Source organism: Pseudoliparis swirei, chromosome 10 (assembly GCF_029220125.1).
Source record: "Pseudoliparis swirei isolate HS2019 ecotype Mariana Trench chromosome 10, NWPU_hadal_v1, whole genome shotgun sequence".
Lineage (NCBI taxonomy): Eukaryota > Metazoa > Chordata > Actinopteri > Perciformes > Liparidae > Pseudoliparis > Pseudoliparis swirei.
The window spans coordinates 8,318,489-8,337,851 of NC_079397.1; the positions used below are offsets into that span (position 1 = coordinate 8,318,489).

At 45.9% G+C, this 19,363-nt stretch overlaps 1 protein-coding gene across 2 annotated transcripts in view; it reads right to left on the minus strand.

Annotated features, from left to right (window-relative positions):
* scube1 (signal peptide, CUB domain, EGF-like 1) overlaps positions 1 to 19,363 on the minus strand; it is a 106,484-nt gene that overhangs the window by 80,133 nt on the left and 6,988 nt on the right. For both annotated transcript variants that reach the window (XM_056424977.1, XM_056424976.1), the window contains exon 3: positions 1,638 to 1,763. In XM_056424977.1, the coding sequence (XP_056280952.1) occupies positions 1,638 to 1,763 (126 nt within the window). The remainder of the gene's footprint in view (positions 1 to 1,637; positions 1,764 to 19,363) is intronic.

Below are 19,363 nucleotides of genomic sequence, written 5' to 3' on the forward strand. Positions count from 1 at the left end.
TCTCCTTTAACACCACCTCACTGAACTCTGAAATGCCCCACCTCCTGCCCCCTGCCTTTCGTGGCCCCGCCCGCCTCCTGCCTCTATGGCCCCGCCTCCTGCTCCCCGCCTCCGTGGCCCCGCCTCCTGCCTCCTGTTGCTCTGCTAAAGGGTTCTTACTTTTTTTCTATATTTTGGGAGTTTTTCCTGATCCGATGTGAGGTCAAAGGTCAGGGATGTCGTATGTGTACAGATTGTAAAAGCCCTCTGAGGATAATGAGTAATTTGTGACTTTGGGCTATACAAAATAATCAAACTAATTTGAATCTATGTGGAAGAAAAAAATAAAGAGGACCTTGTAACCTTGACTTTGCTGTTTTTTTGTTAATTGATGGATTTTTAAAGTTTTGATTTAAAAGAGTTGCCCGTGGCATAGAAAAATAAACATTTAAACCTTCTGGTTGTTTTCCATCTCTCTTGGCAGATTAAAAAGGTTTAAACTTCCACTGTAAGTTCCTGGTGCACCACTTATTATTTTAGTAATAAACAATAATTCCGTTTCAGCGGTTTCTATCAGTGACTCCTCTCTTCACATAATCAGCCAGTGAGCAAGATGACGACGCAGTTGTCAAGGACATATCGTCGGTACAGTCACGTACTGACCCGTTGAAACAGACTGTTATCTCTATTCCTTTCACAAAGGGAAAAGAACATTCTGTGTTTTCATCAGGTTTACGCCTCATGGGGACAGTTTACCTTCTGCAGATGTGTTCAGCCTCTCAAGATTCCAGTCGAAAAGAGCTGGAGCCTCAGCACGGGGATGGAGGAACTTCTGAATTCTGACGGCAGGGCGTCATTAACTCTGCTTTCTATCAGCTGTCTGAATCTCATCCCCCCCGGGAGGAGAGTCCACAACTCGGCAGCCTCAGCCCTATTAGTGCTGCGTTGCTCACTCCATCTCTCCAAGAGGCTCAGAGGAAGGCAGATGCAACACTTACAGATGCCAAAAACACAACGTCCAAAACCACACGCTCCCGTCAGTCGGCGGTGCGACGGGATGAGATGTGTTGGAGCACATCTCGTGCATGGAGGGAAGCATTACTCTGACTGAGGCTGAGTCAATAAGGGGCTGAGCGGGGCTGAGATCTGTCAGATATGTGGAGGAGAACTCTTCAACCCCAGCAGCACAGAGACAACAGCAGAGATCATGGAACGCCTCCAAAAGGATGACAGAGGCGAGCTGAGACACACACACACACACACACACCCTTAAGCATACTCTCTTAAGCTCAGACAGACATATTCAATCATGCACTGATTCAGATGGATGCACACACCCAGAAACACTCAGGGAGGATAAACATTAAGACACACAGCAGACTTCTCCAACAACGTACTTACACTTGAGAATTATAATTTGAATGTCAGTGTTAGGGTTGAAGCTCCGACATATTCGTCATATCTTCTTTGGATTACACTCGTATGTGCTTCGTTCGCCTCGTCGGGAGAATCGTTTCTTCTTGTGAAATGTGTGACTTAATAATCTCAGAGAATAGCTCAATGTTAGCCCCATGACTATTTCTACATGAAACTTAGTCATCTAGTCCCTCCATCAGTCCTGTTTCCAGAGATACACACAGAGGAAGGGCGTGTCTTACCCTGACAGTTGTGTCCGTCGTGGGCCAGCATGAACCCGTCGAAGCAGGTGCACCTGTAGTTGCCGGGTATGTTGATGCATTCATGGACACAGCCGCCGTTGTAGTCGTTCTCACACTCGTCCATGTCTGAAAGAGAGAGAGAGAGGAGGCGGTGGCGTTACTGACACTTGAGTGACTGCAGGTGGTTCGGGAGTTAGAGAGTCCCACAATCCTTCCTGTCAATCAACAGACACGTGAAATATGCTTTTTATTCAAAAAGGCAGGGTTGGTCACTTTGAGCAACTGTAACGGAGTTAGAAATGTATTCTGTCATTTCTTGTTTTCAATGTGTTGTATTTTATTTTTGTTTGTTGTTCAACAATATTGTTGAGTGTTTGTGAATTTTATTTTAATGAGTCATTTTTATTTAGCGTTATTTTTAAAATTCTGTTTCCTGCGGAAATTGCTTTCTATCTGTTGCACTTCCTGTTCCTGAGTCCGTCTCTCCCTCACAATGATTTCATATTGCTGAGGGTGAGTCGAGTGGAAAATTATGTCGCACTGTTTTGGCTGTATTCTTTAATAAAAAGTAACCATTTATGTTACACACGGTAACGGTCGCTGATACGATCACGGTGTCCAGCTGTTGTGTGATTTGAACCGTCAAAATAAACGTTTTGTGACTCATCGAGCCACATTGGCGCCATTTGTTTGGCCACATCCGGTCGCCCCGACGTATGTTTTCCCTGTATAAATGTTGTTTTGTTTGTATAGGAAGTGCAAAGACGGACCAGAAGGCAATGAGTGTGTTCTTATGTCTTCTGCAGGTATGTGTTTCCCTTTTGTTCAAGGTTGGAATTTTCGTTGTTTCTGTTGAAATTACTTTAGCTCATGCAGTTATTTGTTTTGTCCATTGGGGGTCTCTGTTTTCCCCTTGTATGTTACATGTTTTTGATAATTGTTGTTATTTGTATTTAGTGTGGTCCTGCCTTCCATGACAATGATTTCATATTGCTGAGGGAAGTGCAAAGACGGACCAGAAGGCAATGAGTGTGTTCTTATGTCTTCTGCAGCATAAATAAATGCTGAGAAAATCTATCATCGGAGTCGACCTCTTCTATGCCCGTTTCACATCCGTTACACAACTACCAAGTGTATCCAACATGGCGGCTGTTAGCACTCACACATGTTAAGACAGCAGCTTGTGGAAGACTCTAGTAGCTCGTCCAATCATCAATCAGGCCAAATGAAATGATTGGACGAGCCACAGGTACCATTCTGTTTTTGAGCCTTTGGTTCATTGATCGCTGTCGAGATATAAAGAGAATCTCAACAAAAATATCAGAAGATTACCAACCCTGCCTTTAATGCATTGTTGGTGGAATTTATTTCAAGACATGCTGCAACCTAACATGGTGATATTGATGATAATGATGATGATGATGATGATGATGATGATGATGATGATATTGATATTAGGTTTGTTCTTATGCTTTACTTTTGACATAGGAACGGAACAGACTACGAATTTGATGATCAGCATACCCAAGACTGCAACAGCGACAGCAGGACACAAGCTCCAGAGCTGCATATGTGGCTGGGCAAAGGTTACTTCCACAAGAGGCCTAAAAATACATCAGGGCAAGAAAGGGTGCCTAAAGAAGGGTCAACAGGGATCTCGCATCGACAGCTACTTTCTGAGAAGCAGGTCGAGTCAGTCGACTGAAGTTCAGCAGCAGGGCCAAAACCACAGTCTGCAGGACATCAACATCCCTGTCCCAGAAGAGGACACACCTTGCACAGGAAACCAACCTGAACCCAGCCCAGCAAGACCTGCAGTGGAAAAGAAGATCCAGGGGCGAAGGCCACTGATCAAGTGGCCAAAATCCTGCAAAAAGGCACTGTGGATGGAGGTCAACATTGACCTCTGCAACATCTTAGAGGAGCTCAGAGGCACCACCAGGAAGAAGCTGGAGAAAATGGGAGATCTTATATACAGCTATGGATCGGAAAGGTTTGGAGCAGTTGAAAGAAAGAGATCTGAACCGACAATCCCCACTAAGTCCAGGAGGCAGAAGGAAATAGATCGCCTAGTCAGAGATAGAAGGCAGCTGAAGAAGCAGTGGAGGAAAGCCACAGAGAAGGAAAAGGAGGGCATCAACGTCTTGCAGGAGGAAATCCGGAGTAGAATTGGGACACTGAGAAGAGCGGAAAATCTGGTAAAGAAGCGCAGAAGGAAGGAACAGACCAGATCACGCTTCTACAAAGACCCCTTCAAATTTGTGAAGAGTCTCTTTACAGCGGAGAAGAGTGGAAGCCTCTCAGTGTCAAAGGCAGACCTGGAAAAACATCTGGAAAAGTCCTGCACAGATGCCAAACGCCACGAAGAGGTTATTCTCCCATCTGACATGCCACCAATCAATCCGCCAGAGCACCAGCTAGACATCAGCCCACCCAGATGGCGCGAAGTTGAGAAAACGGCGCATAGAGCAAGGGCTGCTTCAGCCCCAGGTCCAAACGGAGTTCCATACAGGCTCTACAAAAATGCACCAGATGCCCTGCGATTCCCCTGGAAGCTCATGAAGGTGGTCTGGCAAAAGAAGGAGATACCAACATCCTGGCAGAGAGCTGGAGGAATCCTTATCCCAAAGGAAAAGGACTCTTCAGAAATCGGCCAATTCCGCCAGATCAGCCTCCTAAACGTCGAGGGGAAGATATTCTTCAGTGTGGTTGCTCACAGGCTGGCAGGATACCTGCAAAGAAACCATCTGATTGACACATCAATCCAGAAAGCAGGCATCTCTGGCTTCTCCGGTTGTCTGGAACATGCGAGTATCATCTGGCATCAGATCAAAGTTGCAAGAGGGAGGGAACAGATTTTCACGTGGTGTTCCTGGATCTCGCCAATGCCTTTGGCTCAGTCCCTCACAACCTCCTTTGGACCGCCTTTGACTTCTTCAGGGTCCCTGTAGCCCTAACAGGCCTTGCCAAGGCCTACTTCCAGGATGTGCAGGTGTGCTTGTCAACAGCAGAGTACACCACAGCATGGCAGCATCTAGAAGTGGGAATTATGGCCGGCTGCACCATCTCCCCGCTAGCCTTCACAATGGCCATGGAGATGATAATCTGAGCATCTCGGTGGGTGGTTGGAGGACAGTTTATAAGACCTGGCCTCAGGCTGCCGCCTGTGAGAGCTTACATGGACGACCTTACCACCCTCACTACAACCAAGGCTTGCACTGTACGGCTGCTGAGAAAGCTGCAAGATAACATCGAGCTGGCTCGGATGAGGATCAAGCCAAGCAAGTCCAGAAGCATCTCCATCGTCAAGGGGAAGCTGTCAGACCAACGCTTTCTCATTGGCGATGAGCCCATTCCAACTGTCTCTGAGAAGCCTGTGAAGAGCCTTGGCCGATGGTATGATGCCTCCCTTAAGGAAAAAGAGCAAGTAGATCAGCTCAGGAAGGATGTAGCCAGCGGCCTGGAGAACATCGACAGAACCGCACTACCTGGCAAGTTGAAGCTCTGGTGTATGCAGTTCGGGCTCCTTCCACGCCTCTTATGGCCACTTACCATGTACGAAGTCCCAATCTCAAACATGGAAAAGCTGGAGAGGCTGGTCAGCAAATATGCAAGGAAGTGGCTTGGGCTTCCCAGGTGCCTCTGCAGTATAGGGCTCTATGGCAAAGGAGTATTAGAACTGCCCATTTCCAGTCTAGCAGAGAAGTATAAATGTGCCAAAGTTAGACTGGAAATGATGCTATTGGATTCGAGTGATCCATTTGTAGCCCAAGCTGCACCCATCCTGGCTACTGGGAGGAAGTGGACCCCACTGGAAGCAACCAAGCAGGCAAAGGCAGCACTCAAGCACAGGGACATCGTGGGCCGAGTGCAGCACGGGAGGAGTGGTCAAGCCAGTACACCGGCCTGGAACAAGGCTACTCCGTTCCAGAGACGCAAGCTGGTGGTCCAGGAGGTACGTCAGCAACAGGAGGCAGCAAGGTGTGCAAAAGCTGTTTCACAGGCAAGGCAGGGGCAGTGGATGAATTGGGAGGGAGTGGAGAAGAGGACGATCTCCTGGCAGGAGCTGTGGGAGATGGAGGCATTTAAGGCTAGCTTCACCATCAGGGCCGCTTATGATGTACTGCCGTCTCCCAAGAATCTTAGCCAGTGGTACAGAGAAGACCCCACATGCTCTCTCTGCCCGACTCCAGCTACACAAAAGCACATTCTGGTGGGCTGCAAGACCGGCCTCACTCAAGGCCGGTACACCTGGCGGCACAACCAGGTGCTACAATGTCTTGCGGCAGTGCTGGAGAGTCGACGGATGAGCGTCAATGCCCTTCCTCCACCATCTAGTAGGCCGGCAACAAAGGGAAAAGGGAAGTCAGTGGCTGTGGATTAAGAGGAAGGACTCCACCTGGGCTGTCGGATGAGTGATGACATCTAGGGAGTGAGCCCGGGACGCAGGATCTCACTGCTGAACCCTCTGGAGATGTCGTGGGTCAATCAGCGAAACATCGAAGAAGGAGGGCGCCCACTTGATAACCCATAGGATGCCATCAATCATTCAACCAGCCCACGGAGTCTCGAGTATGCAGAAAGGGATATTTACACCTTGTCCTCGATTCCCGCATGCATTTCCTTGGGGGATACTCGGGGAGGGGGGGGGGGGGTCAGCCGGTGTTTATTGGTCTGGGTATGACGCCCCCCCCCCCTCCCTCCCCCCTCCATGCTGAGCCAGCGGAGGCCTTTCACAAGAGAGCTCACAAGTGGTTGCCATGCCGAGCCACTTGAGCAAACAGAAACAGTCCCCCCCCCCCACCCGTGTGAACGACAAGAGATCCGGCAGGCAGCGAGGAAGACCCCCCTCCTCCTCCTCCTCAACACGGTGCAGGTATCTGCAACTCGATTCCTGGTACCCAGATCTCCTCAAACTCAATGTCAGGTTGTTGAACACAAAGCAACTGTCTGTCTGCCTGTCTGCTTGTCTGCCTGTCTGTCTGTCTGCCTGTCCACCCTGTCTCTCTGCCTGCCTGTATGCCTGTCTGTCTGCCTGTCCTATTCCTGCCAATAGCCAAACTCTCGCTCATGTTGTACTTCAGGCAGCCGCTCCGGTTTCTTTTCCATACGTTGGGAACAAACAATGAGTACTACATAGATAGAGTTTCGAATAGACTTGGTGGGTATGACTGTGTGTGACTGTAGTGGTCATGTTGGACTGCTGGAAGGAGGCAATGGACGACACACACACACGCTCTCAGCCTCCACATCCTGCGTGTGGACATAACCCAGACCTGGCGGCTGAGCGTATCCAAACACTCTAATGTACGGCATGCACATGCACACGCCGCTCGGCGACACCGGATCACGTGCAAAGTGTAACCACGCACACAGAACACAGAACACAACAGAGGCCCCACACTTCCATTCAGGTGGTTCACGTCGACATTTGGGCTGGAGAGTGCGAGCGGGTAGACGTAAACATGAAGAGAACTATATTTGTTTAGAGAGCATCAAATCAATGCCACATTCTGCTCCATGTTTAACAGAAGCCAATTACCACAACACACATCAGTGCAGTTGAATTCTGTTAGCCTGAACCCCGTCCCTGGACTCGAAGGACCACTCTCATCCACACGTACCAACAACTGTCACATGAGATGCTCATTAAGAGCTCTTTGCATCTGATTCTGTGATGTGAAATTATAAACCAAATTATAAACAGACATGAAACATGATAAAAAACAATCATGGGGGTGAATTAAAGCGTGCGAGCCTCGTGGACACAACCCACTCACGGCCATCACCGGCTCATCCCAAAAGGCATTTGCAACCAATTAGGGCGAGCGGGGAATGGGGAAGGAGGTTGTTTGGACACGTCGCTGCAGCCCGGTGTGGCACTTCTTCTGTGTTCTGCTTTTCATCTGGTCGGAGATGAAGGGAGAAGACTACGGACTACGAGGGGTCGGGGTCAGCAGGTGATTATTTGGTGCCTAAATTGCTTCAAAAGGGCAGAATGAGACTGTATTCACATTACGCTGGAACAACTAGTCTCTGTTTTGGCATCCTTTCCAACTTAACTGGTAGTTGTTTGTTTTATTCAACTATAGCATTTAAACTTCAGTCTGGACTGGGTGGAAGTGATCGGAAAACAAAATGTCTTTAACGAGGGACGAGACTTTACAAAAACACACCTGAAAACATTGGCGTGGACGTCGTCTGGGGATGGGCGAGCCGAGGTTTTATTTTTCATTTGCAGTGTGGTTTCATTGTTCTTTTATAAGAATGGGGACTCAGTTAAGCAATGTTTAATCACATCACATCCTACATTGACCACAATGCAACCAAGAGAGTCCACTGCTTCATATTTTTCACAGATGTTTACCAAATGCAAAGACAACTCTGAAGACCTCAGAAGTGACAAATCTTTAACAGAATCATCAGAATAGGTTAAAAGACCCTGCTCAGTTTGAGGTTTACTTAGCGACCAATAATCCTCATGTGGAAAGAAGGTTGGAAGCACGCGTAGGTGCGTGTGTGACAGAGGGATAAGAGGCCGGTGGAGGGAGGACCAGGAGGAGGAGGGTGCCTTGTAGGGTCCAGAGGTCGGCGGGGGGATGACCAGGAGGAGGAGGGTGTTTTGTAGGGTCCACTAGGCCCCTAACGGTGCCACTCCCTGCTCCGGAGCTGTTGTTGACGTCTGACAGCGGTGCCCCGACAGCTTCAGACCAGCTGCTGCTTCCGCTCACAATCCCGGTACGTTTTTCTAATTGCCGGAGGAAATGTTTATACTCCACGTCTCATGAAGTGAATTAGAAGCCTTAGCTGATGGCCACACCCCCCACCCCCTTGAGGGGCAGAGGGGGTAAAGGGGTGGGTATGAGAGGGTAGATGGGGATGCTGCCTATAGGGGTTCTGCAGGTTTCTATGAGCAGAATCTTTTCTTTCAATGCCATGCAGAGTACATACCAAATTCATATATGTATTAATAAAAATCTGTAAGGTGTTACATGTTGAGGCAATGTAACAAAGTGAGATCTAGGATATCTGGAAGAATACAGTTAAATTCAAGCTGAACTTGATGCCACACAGGCTTTTTTCTGCAGCTATTATGTGTTTGTTTGCACATTTTTCATATGTACTTTAAAATTACACCAAATTAGTTTCCAGTAAATGGTGTTAGACTTCTGCCCTTTGATGAGGTAAGCATCATGCAAATGAGCCCGGATCAAACAGAGTGGGATTATGGGGAAGAGAAGGGCTAACAAAGGCTATCATATACATCCCACGATGACATGTCATGTGACATGGGTTAGACCACAGTGGAAAAGCCACACACATTATCGCCCAGCCCGTTGTTCTCTCATATTTTGGGTTTTTCAGCACATTCACATGGTTCAGTCTCACCATTCATATCCATAACAGCTGTTTTCAGTAACAACAACAACAAAAAGGTTGATATACCCAATGTGTACTGTGTGTACTGCCTAGCCCCGAACGACACAAAGTTGTAGCTGTCGTAAGCTGGCAAGTGAAGGAAGTGAAACATTTAGAAGCTAAATAAACGAGTCAATTCTCTCAGGAGTTGGATCAAAACAACTCAAATGAGAGTGAATGCTGCACTTCTATTTATCTATTCGTGGAAACACGGCACCAAGTTGCTAACGTTGTTCCGTTCAACTGTTTGTGAGCAAATATTTCAGGTCTGTGTCTGCCAGCTGCCTCCAAGTTGCCAAAAAAAGATTACAGAAGCTTTACTGAGTACAAGTAATACTTTCTAGCGTGTTAACTTTCCATTTCGTAAGATGAAATCTCAGTGACTCAGACTTGTCTCTGAATGTAGATCAAAAGAACACTTTAGAAACCATTTCCACTCACTAGTGTCTCAACAGTGTGCATGTATCACAATATATTAAGACATATAAAGCTCTGTCTGCACATCTGATAAATAATGAAATCTCGGCCCTGTGGAAGTCAGAACTGAGCCGGGAGGGAATTTATTTTCCCTCGTGAGTTTTCTTCCCTGAGTGACACGTCCACGCCGCGGTGCCAGACATCATCTTTCAAAGAGTGACAGGAAAGCGGCTCGGAGATGCTGGCGTGAGGTCACTGTATCTATATATAAAGCCTGAGACTCAATGAATCCGACCTGCTCCGCTGAGTCTGAGCATGGGAGACGGGGGAGAGGGAGGGAGGTGGGTGGCTTGTCTGTCGGCCAGCCAGTGAGGAGAGCGGCCGACTGATGACGGAGGTGCAGACGCCAGGCAGACAATGGCCTAGTAATTGTCTGCCACTATTCCCTCTCGCCCTTCCACCATCCATCCCTCCCCACGAGGTGCCCTCTCTCTCTCTCTCTCTCTCTCTCTCTCTCTATCAGTAAAGCAGGTCAGGTGGAGAATCCAGTCACGAGCTGGCAGGGTATCTTTCATCAGATATCTGTCAAACCCAGTCACCCTGCCCTAGAGCATCCCTTGCTTTACGCTCTCTTTGACTCTGAATGGGCCTGAATGCTCGCTCAGGATGGCACGAGGTGCACATGTTGCATGAACCACAGCTTTGTGACTTTTCATCCAAAGAAGTCTGGAAAGATGCACTGTGGACTATTGGTCTTCATTGTTGTCCTCATAGTTTTCTCGAAGCAGTATTCAATTGCAATTCAAAAAATATACAGTTCTTCAAGTTTCAAGTTTCAAGTTTTTATTGTCACATCCCCTTTTATACAAGTATAATCGGTTCGTGAAATTCTTATGTGCAAAACACCCGACAGCAGTAGCAGACTAAAAAAAGAATAAGAATGAGAATAAACTATACAATATCCACACACAAAAAAGAAGAAAGTATTAACAATATATATATAAAACAATGTAATAGAATATACATCATGACAATATATATATATAAAACAATGTAATAAAATATACACTTCTAATACAATTATTGTAATATCTACATTTCTAAATTGGTCTATCAAAGACAATACAAAATACAAATGTCAATAATATCTAAATAAGAATGCTTTTAAGATGTCTTTACCTTAAATCAAATCAGTCTTAGATAAACAAACGTAACATCTACTTGTCAAGTGAAAAAATAAGAGACAGAATCTTCTGAATGAAATGAATAAAAGGGAATTGAGTTACTGGCATTCTACTGCGCGTGTGTAGAGAGCATCTTTTTGTGTTCATAGTGGAGAAAGATGACTCACATCTGTGATACAAACATGGTCGAGGTGTGTGTGCTACTTTGGTAGACGGTCAGTAGCCAGAAAGAAGCCGGTCAGTTGCTTCATCTCGCTCACGATGTCCGTAATACAAGATGGCGACGGCTTCAAGATGGCAGTGCATAAACCAATGGCCGAGTCTACGGTCTGAACACATAGGTGTGATCAGTCTAGGGCTGCAACTAACGATTATTTTGATAATCGATTAATCGGTTGATTATTTTATCGATTAATCGGATAAAAAAACTAATAAACTTTCATTTTCAACCCTTTATTCAAAACAGGGTCCGTACAGTCATGGAAAACCTGGAAAAGTCATGGAATTTTTAAATGGCTATTAGCAGGCCTAGAAAAGTAATTGAAAAAAATAAAATCCCAAAATATTTGGAAAAGTAATGCAAATTTGTTTTATTCAAATGTTAATTTACACGGTATATATACGGTATGCTTTGGAATTCTCATTGTTATTTTAAATACTACATCTTCTCACTTTGTCACGTATAGACAGAGTTTTCACAAAATGTTTAATCATGGAAATGTGGTTTAAAGTCATGGAAAGGTCCTGGAGAGCCACTGGTCACCATGGTGATGAACCCGTCACAAACAGACTGACAGCTTTCCTCTCCTGAGCAGTGGTCCCCATGTGGCCCCCTGAACAATATCAGAGACGCGTTCCGATTTATTATTTTTTTCACCTGGCCCGCTGCCGTTGAGATTGCAGTGAGACGCGGAAAAAATGTGAAGTGGTGCTCTTCGCAATAAAACATCTTTGATGGGACGTGTCGCGTCTCGGCCAATCAGCGTTCAGATGTCTTCAGCGTTTGGGAAGTTAGGTTAGCTTGAATGTTAGTCCGCTACATCTGCTGCTGTCACGCTGCACGGTGTAGCGATACTAACAAAGTACCCGTACGTTAAAAACAATGTGATTTAGCATATTTTTAGTATCGATACTTCATTAAAAGAGCGCCCGATCAGAGCTCACGTGCTGCTCATCTCCGTTAAATGTCTGCACGCGCAGCGCACACAGCGAGTGACGTTGTGACTTATCTCCGTTGTCTTTCTCCGTGGAAAAATATTTTCCGCTATCCGCCACGGAATAAATAACCACATTTTCTACGTTATACTCTTGTGGAAATGCCACACACGTCATAACATGTAGCGCCCTGGTGTCTGGGTTCATAACGTCACCCGTAGGCGCACTTAGCTCCGTGAATGTCTCCGACTACGTGAATGACTTCCGCATCCAGCGCCACGTGAGCAGCAGCAGCCAATTAGATTCATCAACAGAGGAGCAGCTCAGCGCTGATTGGCTCTCACAACGCAGCGTTCCATCTGTCCTCTCCCTCTGCTACGCTCTTGTTTCTCCTGCGCCGCTCTGCGCTCAACTCAACTTTGTTTATACTCCGTGACTTATTGAATGCCGTAATAATCGCGCGACACAACGAATCGATAATGAAATTCGTTGCCAACTATTTTAATAATCGATTTTTATCGATTTTATCGATTCGTTGTTGCAGCCCTAGATCAGTCTATTGCAATTGTATCCATATGATTACAAGAAACACAACAGATAATTGGCTTAGAAAGCCAAACCTTGTGTTTATAGGGCGAATGTGTTCAAAGTGAAATTTTCTTCTACCTGCTTCACACTTTATCAGCTGCTTTGGCACCGAGATTAAAGTCTTCAGTAGGGAACCAAATACACACACAGTGTGTGTTTGTTTGTGTGAGAATGGCGCTGGTAGAGGCTTGAGAGTTAAAACACATAATGAGCGGGAGAAGAAGAGGCAGCGCTGATGAAAACCAATCAATTAGCCTGTAAGTGACAAATGGTGAGCGAACACTGCTTCTGCAGCCTCTGACAGCTCTGTGGCGACCAGCCAGATCTCTCATCCCTCGGATGCTTTTCTTCAACGGCACAATCGATCACACTTTGATTTAAAAATGCAATCCCAAAACTTTTAGAACTGTATCAGTTTGTTTTTTCTTAAAGTATAAACTCATCTGACGTAATACCACTACCTCTGAAATCAGCCCATGTTGAGATGAGGCAGAAAAAAGATAATACTGGTTGGATGTTTATGAGATTTTAAAAACTTGACTCTCCGATGCAGTGATAACTCTTGTCATAATCCTTTCAGTTTTTAACTCTTAGCTTGTAAGCAAGTGTTCACAACAGCCGGTCACAGTTTTGTTTGATCTCTCTATAAACAGGGAGACAACTCTATCCCTGTTCTGCACACACACACATACACACACACACACACACACACACACACACACACACACACACACACACACACACTGACACATGCCTGACTGATACACAGCTCCTCCCAAATGCTCTTCGTTTGACAGCACAGGGATAAAAGTTCAAATTTTTCCATAACGAGCCGGCGGTATCAGCTTGCAGAAAAGTCTTCCTAGAGGGCAGCGTTCATAAACACCAGATCAGATTTCAGTGGCGAGCAGAAAACGACTCAACCGAGAACACGTGGGTCCTCATGGGAGCCCACGTGGTTACCGTTCTGGGTGACTGCTGGGATGTGAACCCCGCTGATGTCCTGCTCAACCAACCTCGGCCCCCTGGCAGGACAATGCCGCCTGCGAGCTGCTAATTTGTAGTGCCGAGGTGTAGCAGAGGCCGAGAGCGCAGGTCGTTTCCCTTGGTCACCGGGGCTCACATCCCAGCCGTTACCAAAACACAAGAGCCAGAGCTTTGTCAATGCGGTGCCACACAAGTCACCTCCCTCTGGATCCTCTACAGTGCACGTTCACGTGATTGGCAACACAAAGTGAACAAATGTCTGATTCCAAAATGTACCAAGAAAAAAAAGAGCCTTTGTCTATCTTGTCAAAAGGTACGTCCACTTTTATTGTCTTAGCTTTGAAAAAAGTTGAACATCGTTGCTTTTTTTTGTGGCAGTTTCTTTGGTGCTCAGCTCTCATTGCGTGTGGTTTACTTCCCAGAGATGAAACAAACTGCAAACAAATCTGCATCGCTTACTCTGAGCCAAAAGGATTTTCCAGGGAAATATCTGTGAACACATCAAGGGTTTTTATTTGTTTAGCTTTAGATCCTCGTCCAAATGTTCAGTATTTGCCAATGCAGATAGATACATCAGCTGCACAGTAAGCCTGCCGTAGGCTTGTATTAAGACCTTGTTCAGACACAGATTAGCCAGAAAACTCTTCTGGTGAGCCTTATTTAAATGTGCACGTTCAGCGACACACCCAAACCATCATACCCCCCCCCCCCCCCCCCCGCCCGCTCTTCCTTCTTATCATATCAATTCCAGCTCCGAACCCATGCATGGTTATTGGGGAAATCATAGGAGTTTACCCATCAACATTCATTTCTGGAGACTTGGGGAAGGTTTACGACCAAGTCCTTAGGGGGGTACTGCGGCATGATGGGGTACTGGGGCTGTTGCTATGAGCCATCCAGTCATTATACAACCAGAGATAGAGCTTTGTCGAACACGCTTCAATGGGAGTTGGACTCAGTTATCCCTTGTTACAGATTCTGTTTTTGAGCTTCACAGACAGGAGTAAGGGCTCGATCACACCAGACGCGCCTCTCAAAAACGCGTCGCCCGCAAAACCATTGATTCCCTATGGTACGGTGCGACTTTCAGACGCGCCTTTTAAATGGCACGCGGCGCGGTTTTCTTGCGTTTTTCAGGCGTGGTTCAGGCGTGGTTAAAAATATTCTCAACTTTAGACGCAAGGCGCGGGGCCGCACAGCTCATAAATGTCACACTCGGCCAAGGCAGCCAATCGAATCAAGCAGGAGGCGGGCTTTCCTTCCTGTTTTCCCGAGGAGAACCTCATATTATATATTATATGAGCAGTATTTAATTACGAAGATCTTTATAATTCTAAATCTAAACACGACTCAAACTGACTTCTGCTCGGTAGGAAGTGCAACTGAAAGCCTCGCCATCGAGACACAACTCATGGAATAGATGGTGGTATTCGCCGTACTCTTTCCTTTCTTTTTTTTAAATATATTGAACCCAAAATCAATGGCTGGTTGTGCACGCAGGTCCGCTCCACAGGCGCAGCGCGCTGTTTTGCCCGGCAGGTTTTTGCTAAGGCGTTTTTGGTGCGGTTGCGTTTTTTAGAGTCGCGTCTGGTGTGATCGAGCCCTAAAGTGTCCAGTTTCGGGACGTCATAATTGTTTGTCGACTCTATGCAGATGATGTGATTCTGTTAGCTTCATCGGATTAAGATCTCCACTACGCACTGGGGCAGTTTGCAGTGAAAACAGTTGGGATGAGACTCAGTCCCCTCAAGTGTGGGGAACATGGCGGATTGCTACCCCTCAGTAAAAGAGGTTAACATGAGACCAACAGGCGAACTGGTGTGGTGTCAGCAGTGATGTGAGTTAAGTACCGGAACATTGTGAGAGCTGAGCCGAAAGGAAGAGCTTTCAATGTACCAGTTCATCTATGTTCTAACCCTCCCTTATGTTCATGAGCTTTGAATAGGAACAGATTAGATTATAGATACAAAAGGCCAAAATAAGTTTCACCCTTAGAGACCGAGAAAGGAACTCAACCGCAACCTTCCTCCCCACATCAGTGGCAGAGGATGGATGGATGAACAGATATGAATATGTTGCCCCCCCCCCCCCCCGTTATCTGAGGAGCCTCTGGCTTGATGTACTGACTGACAGTCTCTATGATATTATACTGATATAACTCACTTTTAAGGAGATACCCCAAAGGTCTATTTGTTTCCAATGTGCTGTCCATGCATTTAAGAATATAAATACAGTACAGTATATCCCCACCACAGCACTAAGTCCCTAATCCTAACCCTTAGGAAGTACTCAGTCATTAAATCACCTACAGTAGATATTTTAAAGGATAAGTTAGGATTCACCATTCATACAATATCACAAAATAACCATGTGAGGCAGCGGTAGACCAGCAACTACGATGTGCTGCTTGATAAAGATGTTCTCTTTGTCAAGGGATCCGGTGGCTTTGAAGAGAGCGTAGATAACAGCTATAGTTTTCCACTGGAAAGAACGGTCTGATGGCTAAATATTCTAAATATAGTGTAGACTTAAACCAGTTAATGCTGCTGTCCCCATTGCTTTACTCCTGTCTGCCATACACTAGACGAGACTATTAATACCTCATACAACCTCACTGAATCCAAACCATCCTTTTAAGAAAGCCAAATCTTGGCTATATACTCATTTCTAATTGAGGTATAGGAGAAACGTGACTCACCGGTCTGGAGGGTGATGGATCTCAGTGGTGAACTGAACATGTGAACGATGATTCGTTTCTGTGTTATTGATCTTGTTAAACCTTCACAGCTCAATATTTACAGACAGCTCCACCTATGCACACATTGCTGCTGCTCTTTCTGCCAAAACCAAACAGAGAGGTCAAGAAAGATGTTACATTCTAGCATCACACTGATCACATCCAGGGATGCGGAGGACGAAGGGTGCATCTGGAGGTCTCAGTGTTCTGGATAGAAATGTCTGATAAGATGACAGATGAGAGATAACCATGTGGACAGATAGTGCATTAACGCACTTGTGAGGATTGTGGAGTAAAAAGGCGTAGAGTAACTTTGATCCACTTTTTGTTTTTCGCCCCTAATCCAAGGTGAGTCTCACTCGAGCCCAGCGGAGAAGGAGACCCGGGGGACGGAGCTCCTCTGCTCCTAGGTGCTTCCAGGAATAGCCCAGAGCCGCTAATGGCTGCGCTGGCCCGGCAAAGTGGCCAGTAATGCCCGTTAATGGAAAACACAGCCGGCCAATTACAGCGGCCGTATCTAATCACTGGGGGTCAGGGGATCAACTCCCATCCCACCATCCGTCTTCATTTGGCGTCTCTATCATGAGCTGGGAGGAGACGGATGGAGCTCAGCGTACATGCTGGAGGTGTTTGACACACACACGCATACATCCGCCCCGAAGCTTTTCAAATGCTGGATGTCAAACGGTGATGTAATCACAGAAAGTTGACATTCTGGGTAAAGTGATGTAATAAACAGCAGGCTGGCAGGAAGAGGTCGGCTCAGACAGCGGCGGCTTCATGGAGGAAGATCATATTCCTGAAAAAGCTCGAAAACCCTCTCAGAGGACAGAGAAGCTGTTGTTATTGCGTCTGTCCAGTGCCATCAATCACATGCTATACGGAAGCTGCTTAATGAACCAATCAATAACAGTTGATGTAAACAGTCGGTTCAACCAACTTGCACACACGTGTTAGAAAACATTGGGAGTCGTTTTTTAAGGCTATACAGCTTCTGTAATGTGAGCTAGCCTCTGTTCCACTCACATCACTCATTCAGTATTTATATACCAATAAGCGCTGGACTTTCCATATTCCAACTTACTATTATAAGTAGGGATGGGTATCATTTTTTTTTTTTTTTTCCGATACCGTTGCTAAACCGGTACTTTTAAAACGGTAACGGTGCCTAAACGGTGCCTGAACCGATACTACTAAGCACAAAACGACGATTGACAATGACGACATTAAAAACCTCTTCGGCCATATTCCCTGTAAAAGCCGTTTTCATGGCCACACTGACAAAAAACGGATATCAGACTGTAGCGCTCGTAGCTTGTAGCTTGCGCTAGCTCGTAGCTAGCAGGAGCTAAGAGTTAGCTAAAACATGATTATAATGGCTAATTTATGATTTGTTGGCCTACTTGTATGAAAGCAAGACTTGCAATCAACGTTACGGTACTAATCTGAGTTGCGGCTGCTCTGGTCATCATCAGTCTCCCCATCGCGCCCAGCCTGACGCTGATGTGCTCGGCACGGGGCTCACGCAGTCAAACACGGTGCATGCCTCCGCTTTCAAAGTTAAATGATAGGTTATCGTAACCTGCTGACAGGGCGGAGTCACCAGAGAAGTTCAAAATAATAGTTTTTTTCAATTAAAATCGGCCCAGGCACCGAAAGGAAGCATCGAAATGTGCGTTGCGTTTCGGTCCGGTCGTATAGGAACCGGTGCCAATATGGCTGTTTTTCGGTTTAATTTGTGGATACTCTGACAACACAGTCCTCTCTTGTGTTTCATATCTATTCTCCTGCATTATGAACTGATTCAGTGCTTGTATGGGGAAAAAGATCAGAGCACGCCTCTGTATTTAGATATGTTCTCATATGCCTAAAGTTAGCCAGGTTGAATGTGATGAGTTCATCTGACAGACAACTGCAGAAGCAGGTTGTAAACAATTAAACTATACATACACCAACTATACAAAAATATCTGGAGAGCGGCTCGGGGACATAAGATATGAGAATAATGGCTTTGGATGTCTATATATATATATATATATATATTAGGGGTGGGCACGTTAACGCGTTAATCTTGCGTTAACGCATCAATTAATTAACGCCGACAATTATTTTATCGCGCGTTAACGCAGGTTTTATTATTTATTTTATTATTGTAAAAGTTTGTTGCTCACAGGCTTTTATTTTGTAAAAGTCTGCTACTGATTGCTGCGGAACCGGAAAAGAAAGTCATTCGCGGTTTAACAAACATGGAGAAGAGTACGGAGATTTTAAATGGCCATTTTCAATTTAAAGTTCTTAAAGACGGCGGAGTCGACAGAAACAAAGTCATATGTAACCACTGCCAAGATGAATTGTCTTATCACCGGAGTACTTCCAGTCTTAAATATCATTTAAATGCTAAACACACCGCTGATGCCAGCAAATCATACAACCAAACAGGCACGTGCACAGATAGAGCCCTAGTGGTGCTCAAGCACCAGCCCCTTTGCCCTGGATGAGAAAAGTGCCCTTTTTGTTGGAGACACATTTTTTTTCATTCATCAGTATTTAAGAATAAAAGTTACTCTTTCTGTCATCAAGTCCCCCCAAATGTGTTTTAATATCCGACGGGGCATTTATTTGTGTTATTGTGAGAATTTCGCCCCGACATGCTCCGCTGCGCCCCCCCCCCTCCTATCCCTCTGCCCGCCGCGCTCCTCCACTTCCTCCTCCGCGCAGTGCTCCTCGCGCCACCAAAAGGCTGCACCTCCTTCTCCTCTGACCGGCAGCACCAGACAAACAGATCATGACGGCGTTTGTCCCCTGACATTGTTTTGTGATAAATCAACCACAACATTACGCTGCTGAAAACATGACGTCACAACTGGTCCGACGTTTCCTAAAAAAATAAATAAACAAAAACTCACGAAATCCGTGACGTCAAAGCCTCGTCCAGCTGTTTACTGACGTTAGTTATGTTAGAGTAGAGAGAGAAGAGAGAGAAGAGAGAGAGAAGAGAGAGAGGAGAGAGAGAGAAGAGAGAGAGTTCTTATTCCATTCTAAATAATGGGCTAGTCTAGGATTTGCGTGGCCAGACTGAAAAAAAAATCATAATGCCTCTCTGGTATTGTTCAGAGGGCCACTGCTCTTGGCTGTTGATGTCTATCAATATAGCTCATTTTGAAAATGACGTAAGAGGGCATACGGATCCGTATCAGACCAGCGAGGAGGGCAATACATGGCTGGCATGACGACCCATT